Below are 10,716 nucleotides of genomic sequence, written 5' to 3' on the forward strand. Positions count from 1 at the left end.
AGCATCTGAAGCATCTGATTTTACTTGTAAACCCAAGAGACATTTGATGTTCATTAAACTAGTTATGAAAGAAATTGTTCTTTGAATTATCAAGACCTTAACCATGAACTTTTAAAAGCATAGACAACGATTGCAAACAATAGTTTTGTTTTTTTTCTATTCTTCACATTGTAAGCCTGAAATTGGATATCCCTCACGCAACTTAGTAAGCAGCAATAAGAAACTATGATAAGGTTTGCAAACTTAAACACAATAAATCCATTTATTTTGACTGACTGACTAAATATCTTTTTCCATAGATTATGATTTCAGCAACTGATTGGTGATGATAAAAACTGCTTCCACAGGTGATTCTTACCCTAAGTATAATATGAACAACATGCCACTAAGAGAAGCTGATGCAACTGGTACTTTTACCAGCTCTCTCCACTCAATAGCAGAAACAATGGATCAATTTAAGTTTTTGTACCAGTTATGTACAGTTCCCGATGACACAATAGCTGAAAGCACCAGTCAGGAGAAAGGCAACCAAGAAGATATGGCTTTGTCCAGAGAGAATGAAACTCAGGAATACTGTGATGAGCTTGTACAACAAATTGTCGATACATCATTTGTAGTTTCTGCACCACATGGGGATCAGAATGGTTCTCACAACATCTGTGAGAAGGGAATTGACCTGGGTTTTGACCTAAACAAGACACCTGAGCAGAGAGTGCCTAAACGAAGAAAACACAGGCCAAAGGTAATTGTAGAAAGCAAGCCTAAAAGAAATCCAAACCCTGCAACAGGAAAAAGACAGGTTAAGGAATATGGAGCCAGAAAGAAGAATGTCGCAAAAGCTGCAGCAACGCCACAGGCTGATCTTATAAAAGAAACCTTTGATTCCACTGTTGTAGCTACAAAATCCTGCAGGAAAGCTTTAAATTTTGACATAGAAGAGAGTAGAAATGAAAGCCAAAGAAAAATAGTCTGTCAGCTGGATATCAGCAAAAGAAATGAGAAAGACTTCAATAGCACTTCAGAGTATAAGGCCACAGAGATGCTCAGTGGAGCAAATGCAAGCTCAGTGTTGCCAATCAGCCAGCAGGATAAGCTTACAGTAGAAGACCAACAACCCAGAATCACAGATGATATCAACCTTTTGCTGAACCAAAAGCTAACTACTACTTTCTCATCAAAAAGAAACCTATCCATTGCCATGTCAGCAACTGCAGAAGAACAGCAGATAGCAAATTTTACAGTCACTGAGAAAGGTTCAGCTCAAAGGAATTCCGATATGTGCAAGGAAAGACATAATGGATGCATGCAGCAATATATTCGAGCAAAAGAAATTGACAACCTTGCCCTTCAATCAGAAGCATGTGTTGAAAATTCTCGGAAGATCGGAGAACTAACTTGTCAGAAAAACCTTCAGCTAGTGTCTAAAGTTCCCTCCAATTCCACTAAAGGGAGGGGTTCCAAGCGAAAATATTGCAGACGCATTGAGAACCAACATGACTCAGCCACAAATGCACTTAGTACTTCCTTGTGCCAAGAGATTTTACCAGGGAATGAAAAGTTTGAAGGTGCAAGTCTTGCAAAAGCTTTCTTAAAAGCTCCAAAGAGGAAAAGATCTCAAAATAGACTCCCTTCAAAAGGACGTGGAAGGTCATCCTGCCAAACAATGTCAAAAGATGATACACAAAAATCCAGAATAGAAGAGAAAAATGGATGTCAATCTGAGTCTAAAAATACATCAATTTTCTCTACTGAGAGTAATAGAGCTCTAAATCAGCAAAATATTGGAACCAACACTGATGATTTCTTTGTCATATCAGGTAATGCATGTTTTATAAATGAAGAGAATTTTTCAGCAGCACTTTACATGATATAATGATCACCATCTGTTTTATTTTCAGGAGAATCATATCAGATAGGTTCCACCCTGATAGATAACATAACTAACCAACTAAACAATCTCAGCCTTGGGGACAGCAACATATCAGAAACGGAAGGACAAAAGGCACTTGTCCCATACATGCCAGATGCTTCAATTATACCCTACCAAGAATCTCAATTTGTGAAGAAACAGAAACCAAGACCGAAAGTGGACCTTGACCCAGAAACAGAGAGAACCTGGAAACTATTGATGGGCAAGCAAGGAAGTGAAGACTTTGAAGGAACAGACAAGGAAAAGGAGAAATGGTGGGAAGAGGAACGAAATGTGTTTCGTGGACGAGCTGACTCCTTCATTGCACGGATGCATCTTGTTCAAGGTATACATAATTTTAGAACATTAATTACCAAGCAACAAATAGCTTTTTGAATAATATGAATTCAACACCATTCTTAAATTGGTAAGTTATATTATACTTAAATGCCTCTTCTTATCCATGGGTGAGGATAATTGGCTTTGAAGTTTTAAAAAAAAGGTAATAAATGCTCAGATATGTTTAGGCAGGGAAGACAGAGTTAAGATGGCTAAAAATAGGATAATCTATCTGTACAGGATTAACGATTACAATACCTTCAACAGTAACTTTGTCACGAAGGAAGAAAAATAAGCAAAGCATTACTAGGCACACAAGAAAATCATCTATATTTTCAGTAACAACTCTAAGGCAAGGCAGCAGATACTGACACCCAGATAGGACAACTAGCAAAACGAGGATCTAATAACTTGTTAAAATACTTGATTTCTAATTTGTTCACCTGTCAGCATATATTTAAAAAGTCAACTACATGTCTACATATATGCCCGCAGGAGATAGACGCTTTTCAAAGTGGAAAGGATCCGTTGTTGACTCAGTGATAGGTGTTTTTCTCACTCAGAATGTTTCAGACCATCTTTCAAGGTATGTTAAAAATCAGCAACAGGAACTTGATCACCTAAGATGTTTCACCATTTTTTTTTAAAATATATGCTGTTTGCCAATATTAATAAAACATTACAAACTTTCTTCCTCTCTTTGCAGCTCTGCCTTCATGTCCCTTGCAGCTAGGTTTCCTCTTATGTCAAATAGCTGCAAGGGTTTAAATGATGTTACGGGCAGACACAAAACACCTGAAGAACCAGAACTCTGCATGGTATATCCTCATCAAACAATAATATCATTTGGAGGAGAAATATTAAGACAACCAACCTACCAGCTTGGCTTTCAGACACCTCATTTTACAAGAGAGATTCGGACAGACAATGAAATGTCAAGTATAAATCCTTACAATCAGAGCTCAGAGGAAGAATTCTTATCCTCACAAGATTCTCTTGATTCCACAGTTATTCAGGGCACTGGAGGAACTAGATCCTGCTCAGGATCCAATTCAGAATCAGAAGGCCCTAGCAGTGGTAGTGAACCCAGCAAGACTCAATTTTTAATTTCAGCAACAAATTCTTTACAGGCAGGGAGTACCCCTATGTTTCGGGAATTTTACAATAGTGTAAATGGGGTGCAACAATTTGAAAATGTAAAACAAAGTTCCATGTTAGACAGAAAAAATAGTCCCAATTTCAAATCAGCTTTCAATCATCCCTCCATCTTTAGTTATCTACAAAATGAATTACCTCCAGTTTCTTCTAATGACTATGGGGAACATTACACAGACACTCAGTTGCTGAAGACTTTTCAAACATATGGTGATGAGTCTTCTTGTCTGGAAAATGTTCCCATGCACAGTGAATGCCATGACACCAATTATAGGATATTTGGCATTAAAGAAATAGGAGTTGGTGGAGATAAACCCACACGGCAGCAGTATGAAAATGGAACACAAGAGTCTCCAGCGTTGCCAACAATGAGCCCTCGTGTATCATTAAACAAGAATCCAGTCCTTACACATGATATTTCTCAATCTAAATCTCATATGAGTTGCATGCAACCTTTAGCAAATCATCACCTTGTAGGTCCAAAAATTTTACCAGCAGAATGCAGGCCTTGTACAGAGGCACTAAATACTTCTCTGATACTGGGCAGAAGGCAAGATGATGTCACATATGATTGCTGCAGTATCCCTAAGGATGTTGACAGTGGAAAGGGGCAAGTGTGTTCAGATAATAGTAGTGCTGAACCAAACCCACAGAGAAAAGTGTATCTTCATGGTCCTAATAAAGAGAGCAAACTCAAGGTATCAAAAGCAAGGAAAGTGAAGCCTGAGCATTCAGAGAATTGGGATGAACTGAGAAAGGAGGTACAAGCAAATAGGACAATTGAAAGGAGTAAAGATATAATGGATTCACTGGACTATGAAGCAGTAAGATGTGCTCCAGTTAAAGAGATATCTGACACTATTAAAGAACGAGGGATGAATAACATGCTAGCAGAACGAATCAAGGTGTGTTTAACTAATCAAGCTTGTACAATGCTGCTTTTTGGCCACATATCTTAGACAAATAACTTCTATTATATTTCAGGAATTCCTCAATAGACTGGTTAATGAACACGGCAGCATTGATCTTGAATGGTTAAGATATGTTCCCGCAGATAAAGCAAAGTAAGCCATGTTAATTTCATCATTTCTTAAATTACCATTTGCCATTGCACCCAATCCCTGTTGAGAAATTTCTCATGTAGCATATAATGCAAACTAACCTTGCACATTCTCTTTCTATGGCATTTCCATATACAATGTAAACTGTAGAGACTATCTACTAAGCATACGAGGATTGGGGTTGAAAAGTGTGGAGTGTGTACGACTTCTAACACTTCATCATCTTGCTTTCCCAGTAAGTTTATTTGAAAATAAAATCCATTCATTGCTACAAGCCAAAGAAAATCACTAAAATGGGTTACAATAACATGTTAACATGAACCATGTCTTGAAGGTTGACACCAACGTAGGAAGAATAGCAGTCAGACTTGGATGGGTCCCTCTCCAACCACTTCCGGAATCACTTCAGTTACACCTCCTTGAGTTGTAAGTATATTGTGCCAACTGTATACAGAGAAACATATCACAGAAACAGCTAACTACTGTGCCATGCAGGTATCCAGTTCTGGAGTCAATTCAGAAGTATCTGTGGCCCAGACTATGCAAACTTGATCAAAAAACCTTGTAATATCTTGAGTCCCCCAAAGTTTAGATTAATAGAAAATCAAATGTGAACAATTTTGGCAAAAATAACCATGCAACTGCAGTGGCTAGAATAACTAACATATCTATAACTGGAATGTAGGTATGAGCTGCATTACCAAATGATTACGTTTGGAAAGGTATGCATAATTTATTTTCACTTTTGCTCCAACCTTCAGTTAAAGGCATAAATACACTTTTGGAACTAGATTTGGTTCATAAGCAGGAGAAGAGGTTAAAGTAAATCATGCTCCAAACATACAGGTTTTTTGCACAAAGAGTAGACCAAATTGTAATGCATGCCCCATGCGAGCTGAGTGCAGACATTTTGCAAGTGCTTTCGCAAGGTTAGCTATTCAAAATGTCACACGCATTATATACTCCACAAAATATTTAGTTCATACTTGAGACAAAGTCAGTCACAAAACCTATAAATAGCTACATCTTTGCAACTTTAAGCCTATAAAATTTTTCATTCAAATAAATCCAGGCTAATAAGTAATAACAAACAAACCATAGAATAGAAAGCAGAAACCAACAAAGCACTAAATATGAATTCTTCTTTATAGTAACGTTTAGTATTCATTGCATTAGCCACTTATTTTTTGTAAGATGACTAAACCTTTTAGCACAGTGCACGGCTTGCCTTGCCTGGACCAGAAGAAAAACGCATCACAAGTAGGCATGTTCCCATTACATCTGAGAGAAACCCTTCAATCAATATGAACCCCGTGATACTACCTCTCCCTGAGATCAACTTGATCAAAGAAGTGGGTCCTGAAAATGGGAAGTGTGAACCAATCATTGAAGAACCAGCAACACCAGAACAAGAGTGGGAGACAATTGAAAGTGACATTGAGGACTTCTTTGAGGATCCTGATGAAATTCCTACCATCAAGCTAAGTCAAAGAGAGTTTGCAAATAATGTACAGAATTGCATTCAAGAATACAATCAAGGAGACATGTCTAAGGCATTAGTTGCCTTGGATCCACTGTCTGCTACTATCCCTGTACCAAAACTGAAGAATGTAAATCGGCTAAGAACAGAACACCAAGTGTAAGTAAATACTGCAGTTGCTTGCAACAACATAAGTCGTGCCATTCTAACAAATCTAACTAGAAACCTGAACTATTATTCATTTTATAAAGTCTAGCAACCTATAAAGCAATTTAACATCAATAAATAGCATTCTTGGCTGTAAACACTAAGCAGCAACAATCATCCAAAGGTAAGTGCATTCACTAAACAAAGTTAGATCTTTACCTTCATTTGAATGATTGTGTGTGTTAAGCACTTAGGCAATGCAAATCATTTGTGTATCTGTGCATTCACTAAACAAAGTTAGATCTTTACCTTCATTTGAATGATTGTGTGTGTTAAGCACTTAGGCAATGCAAATCATTTGTGTATCTGTTAATTAGTATAAATACAAGTGATAAGTTGTGCAACACCTCCCCATTCTCAAGAAATGGAAACATGATTTCTATGTAGCTTTACTACATGGAATGTACCACTATATTTATTGCATACGTATACGTGAAGTAAATGCCTTGATTCTCTGTATTATGTGACAAATCGGTTTCAAATGAAATTCTAAATGATGCTTTCTTACACCTTATGGATTGATACAGATATGAACTTCCAGACTCACACCCTCTTTTGGAGAAGGTCAGTTAACCTTCCTTAGTCCCTAAAAAAGGACGGAAGAAGTTTATGAAGTTTTTATTTATTAGAGTTTATTTTTCTAATAAAATATACAGATGGATAAACGGGAACCTGATGACCCAAGTCCATACCTCCTTGCAATATGGACACCAGGTTAGCAGAAGACTATTTACGTAATTCAATAGTGAAAATAAGCAATTTCACTAAAAGCTACCTCATTTACTATACTATACTCTAATACCAATGAGCAAATACATCTAAACAGTCAAATTGGAATTTAAGTGAAGCATACCTATTACTATTATTATACAAGGTTGAAGTTAGATAATACGATAATCTACTTACATCCAAATTTATGACACTGAACATTAGGTGAAACTGCAAATTCTATTGAACCACCAGAAAGAAGGTGCATATCCCAAGACTCAACCAATCTGTGCAATGACGAGACATGTTTTTCGTGCAACAGTATTAGAGAAGCAAATTCACAAACAGTCAGAGGAACAATTCTGGTAAATATCAATTCATGAATAGATAACATGAAGCTTTATTTTCTTGCCTTTAGTTTTATTTAATAACTAATATAAAGATGATTCCAATATAGATACCATGTAGGACAGCAACTAGGGGAAGCTTTCCACTGAATGGAACTTACTTTCAAGTTAATGAGGTATGTATAATCAATTTTACTTGATAATTAAACTACCTTAACAAGTCTACACTTATTTTACTTTTGCTGTTTGCCAACAAGGTTTATGATCCTTTTTATTATCATGAAGTTATTTGCGGATCATGCATCCAGCATTCAGCCCATTGAGATCCCTAGGGCATGGATATGGAATTTGGCAAGAAGAACTGTTTATTTTGGAACCTCTGTGTCGTCAATTTTTAAAGGTTGAATACTGCACATAGATATTCTAACCCAGTTTATTGTACAAGGTAAAATTTTACTAACCAAAATTACTAATGTCTACTAGGGCTCTCAACCCAAGAAATTCAACAGTGCTTTTGGAGAGGTACGTAAACTACCTGAACTATTCACACTCCATCATCTTTTACCACACTAGACACATTGATAGTAGAGAGAAAGACTGAAACCTTTTAAATGGTTGCCTCCTCTGGGAGTATGGGGAGAGCATTTCCTTTCTAATGAAAGTACATGATCTATTAATTTAATTTATCGAACCTAAATTATTTATTATTGAAAGACAGTTTACATCCAAGGTAGGTAGGTATAGATCTGTAGAAGTGAAAGAAAGAGGAGTGGTTTACAATGAACATGCTGTAAATAAACTAATATCACATTACCTCTTTCATTTCCAATTAACAACCAAATCTGCATCTGAAGCCAACTCGCCAGGGAAAAACGGGCCTAAGCTAAGACTAGGTTCAGCAAAATTTTCATAAACCTGTCAAATGTCAAAAAGTCAGGTCAAGAAATGAGAAAAAAAAAACAATGATAAAAAGACTATCATAATATTAACAGAAATGCTGGTGTACAAGAAGCATTTCTCATTTCCATAATATCCTTCAGTCAAATGTTTGACACTATGGGCGGAGTAGTTGTAATAGTAGTAGTAGGGTAGTAGTATACAACATATCAATGTTCAATTATGTTTTGCTTATTAACAATTTTATACTTGATTTCAGGATTTGTCTGTGTCAGGGGATTCGATCAACAAACACGAGCACCACGCCCTCTTAGGGCCCGGTTGCACTTTCCAGCAAGCAGATTAACAAAGGCCAAAAAAACGAAAACGTGAATGTCAGATCATGTTACTTAAAAACTTACCAGCAAAAGTTAATAGTGGCAACCAACTTTTGAAGACAAGGGAGAATTGCTGACCAAGCAATTGGAGATTTTTTATCATCATGCCTTTGCAAATTTAACCATTCCTTTAACCTCAAATGAATAAAGAACATGTCATAAACGAGGTAGAAAGGTCTTCATTTAGGATACAAAATCCCAGGGGGATTGACCTGTATATCATCTCCATTCAAGCTCAGAACATTCATTTAAAACATGTTGACATCATAGCAAATGCAGTTGTAATTATTGCACAATTGTCAATAAAAGAATTCATTGAATAGAAAACAATCAGAATTCAGAAACTCATTCCAGCAAACGAAGCAGTCTTGGTTTAGTAAAAGTTGATAGAACATATCTCAATTGACAGAAAAGCATCTCAATTTCAATTATTAAGGCTTGGTTTAGTAGTCTTGTTCGGTTCAGCTAATCAGCTCAATCCATATACACACTACTAAATGTTATTTTTACACGGAGTAAATTCACTCATCTGTAAATAGATTAGAATCACTCAGCAGTTGGCACATATTCCAAAAATCAATCCAAACTCAACAATATACCAAAACGAGAGAAACAACAACAACAACAACAACAACAACAACAACAACAACAACAACAATAATAATAATAATAACAAAACTGATAGCAGTGATATATGAAAAAACAATGAACGTGGCATATACCTGGAATTGGAAGAGATTTCTTTTTCCGTAGCACCGTGGAAGGTAAAGCGAGAAAAAGAGAATGAAGAAATGCGAGAGATTAGGGTTTGTGAATGGGAAGGTGCTAGACACACACAGAAAAGCCAGCAAGAGAGCTTTTAAGACTGAGCGTATTATATTGTGTCAAAGATAAATATAAAAATTAAGAATGAGAAATAGATTTAAAATCGAAAAAATTAAACAAAAATATTTGTAGACATCTGAATCTCAATTCCAGGGAACAAAGACAGCCTAAGTTAACCGCTATCTCTTCCCTCCTTTTTTTTTTAAAAACCCACTGTACTAATCTCGCGCCCTTCCGCTTCGCACCTATGACTTTTTGTTCCTCTTTTTTTTGTTTGTACCCTTTTTCGTTACCAAGACCGAACGAGGAAGCCCATATACCGTGGGAAAGCGGAGAAAAAATAAAAATACAGAAAACAGCGACCACAGTGGGAGTCGAACCCACGACCTTTTGATCCGAAGTCAAACGCGCTAATCCACTGCGCTATGCGGTCTCTGATTGATAGGTTGAGGTAGATAATTTAATTCATAGAATAAATCTAAGATTGACCCAACATCAACCCTGCTAAAAACCTTATTTATTAATTTTATTTTTTATAGGATATGTTCTTAAGCAGCAAAAATTTTTTTTTATCCTGAGTTATTCAGGCCATTCATACCTAACCTATAGCGTAATTAGTTAGAAATAAACATGTTAAAATGATCCTTATTATATAGTAGTAGTGTAGTACTAATGGTATAACTCTACGTAGGAGATAAAAATCTTGAACTTTATCGGGATCTGAAATCTAAGAATAACTTTTTTAAGTTTTAACCACTTTAACTCTCACACAACTTGGACGGTAATCATGGTTATTGAGTGAAAGCCAACTCAAAATTAAGAATTCCCTGGACCGCTTTCTAAAGAACTATGTTCCACATTAAATCCCAATTTAACCATTCTTTGATGTGCATTCTATTTTGGATGAGAGTTATTAAATTTTCACATACTTAAAAAATATAGCTAAAATTATTAAAATTATATTTTTTAATTTAAAAATAAAAAATGTAATCATATTAAAAAATACTATCAAATAAAAAATATTACTTTAATTCTAACTATACCTTTTAAATCTTATTAAAGCTTAATAACCACCATAATTATAATTAGCGGAAAGTTATTTTTTCTTACACGATTAATTCTATTGAAGCAAATGGGTCTCTATTAATTACATAGAATGAATAAGAATTAAAAGTTTTAGTTGTTATTATAAAAAGAAAAAGAAATCAAAGAAATGGAAGTGATTAACAAAAGAAAGAAAGAAAGACTGGAAATTCTGAAATGCGAGATTATCCAATGATGACACGAGAAAGCGGCCCCAAAACCCTATGTTCATGTTACAAAATCATCATGCAATCCCATCATAGTCCTTCATTTCCCTATCGTGGGTCCCACCATTCTTAATTTGTCCGTACGATTTGTGATAAGCAAA

General features: G+C 35.8%; 1 protein-coding gene, 1 long non-coding RNA gene and 1 other non-coding gene across 9 annotated transcripts in view; 1 reads left to right on the forward strand and 2 right to left on the reverse strand.

The window, feature by feature from the left end:
* Positions 1-8,810, forward strand: part of LOC107617888 (transcriptional activator DEMETER) — an 11,622-nt gene extending 2,812 nt beyond the window's left edge. The window contains exons 3-20 of one of the 3 annotated variants that reach the window (XM_016319765.2): positions 348-1,817; positions 1,899-2,255; positions 2,744-2,834; positions 2,955-4,308; positions 4,388-4,467; positions 4,615-4,699; positions 4,799-4,890; positions 4,960-5,028; positions 5,150-5,186; positions 5,311-5,393; positions 5,681-6,103; positions 6,679-6,715; positions 6,808-6,865; positions 7,085-7,224; positions 7,317-7,382; positions 7,492-7,606; positions 7,690-7,728; positions 8,363-8,810. In XM_016319765.2, the coding sequence (XP_016175251.1) occupies positions 348-1,817; positions 1,899-2,255; positions 2,744-2,834; positions 2,955-4,308; positions 4,388-4,467; positions 4,615-4,699; positions 4,799-4,890; positions 4,960-5,028; positions 5,150-5,186; positions 5,311-5,393; positions 5,681-6,103; positions 6,679-6,715; positions 6,808-6,865; positions 7,085-7,224; positions 7,317-7,382; positions 7,492-7,606; positions 7,690-7,728; positions 8,363-8,475 (4,709 nt within the window). In that variant the 3' untranslated portion in view covers positions 8,476-8,810. Of the gene's footprint in view, positions 1-347; positions 1,818-1,898; positions 2,256-2,743; positions 2,835-2,954; positions 4,309-4,387; positions 4,468-4,614; positions 4,700-4,798; positions 4,891-4,959; positions 5,029-5,149; positions 5,189-5,310; positions 5,394-5,680; positions 6,104-6,678; positions 6,716-6,807; positions 6,866-7,058; positions 7,225-7,316; positions 7,383-7,491; positions 7,607-7,689; positions 7,729-8,362 lie in introns of those variants that run through there. The other 2 variants (XM_021110416.1, XR_002353266.1) reach the window with 2 other exon arrangements.
* On the reverse strand, positions 1,544-9,723 carry LOC107617889. Of its 5 annotated transcripts, none has more exons than XR_002353267.1 (7): positions 8,505-8,608; positions 8,021-8,121; positions 7,058-7,146; positions 6,311-6,457; positions 5,939-6,054; positions 5,669-5,823; positions 1,544-1,653 (listed from the first exon to the last, which is right to left on the reverse strand). It is a non-coding gene; the product is annotated as an uncharacterized LOC107617889 (long non-coding RNA). The 5 variants fall into 5 exon arrangements; XR_002353270.1 differs by lacking the exon at positions 1,544-1,653 and adding an exon at positions 9,203-9,723 and having other exon boundaries at positions 5,400-5,823; positions 8,505-8,692; XR_002353268.1 differs by lacking the exons at positions 1,544-1,653; positions 5,939-6,054 and having other exon boundaries at positions 5,400-5,823.
* TRNAR-UCG lies at positions 9,665-9,738 on the reverse strand. Its single transcript has one exon. It is a non-coding gene; the product is annotated as a tRNA-Arg (tRNA).

The sequence above is a fragment of the Arachis ipaensis genome, chromosome B09 (genome assembly GCF_000816755.2).
Source record: "Arachis ipaensis cultivar K30076 chromosome B09, Araip1.1, whole genome shotgun sequence".
Taxonomy (NCBI): domain Eukaryota; kingdom Viridiplantae; phylum Streptophyta; class Magnoliopsida; order Fabales; family Fabaceae; genus Arachis; species Arachis ipaensis.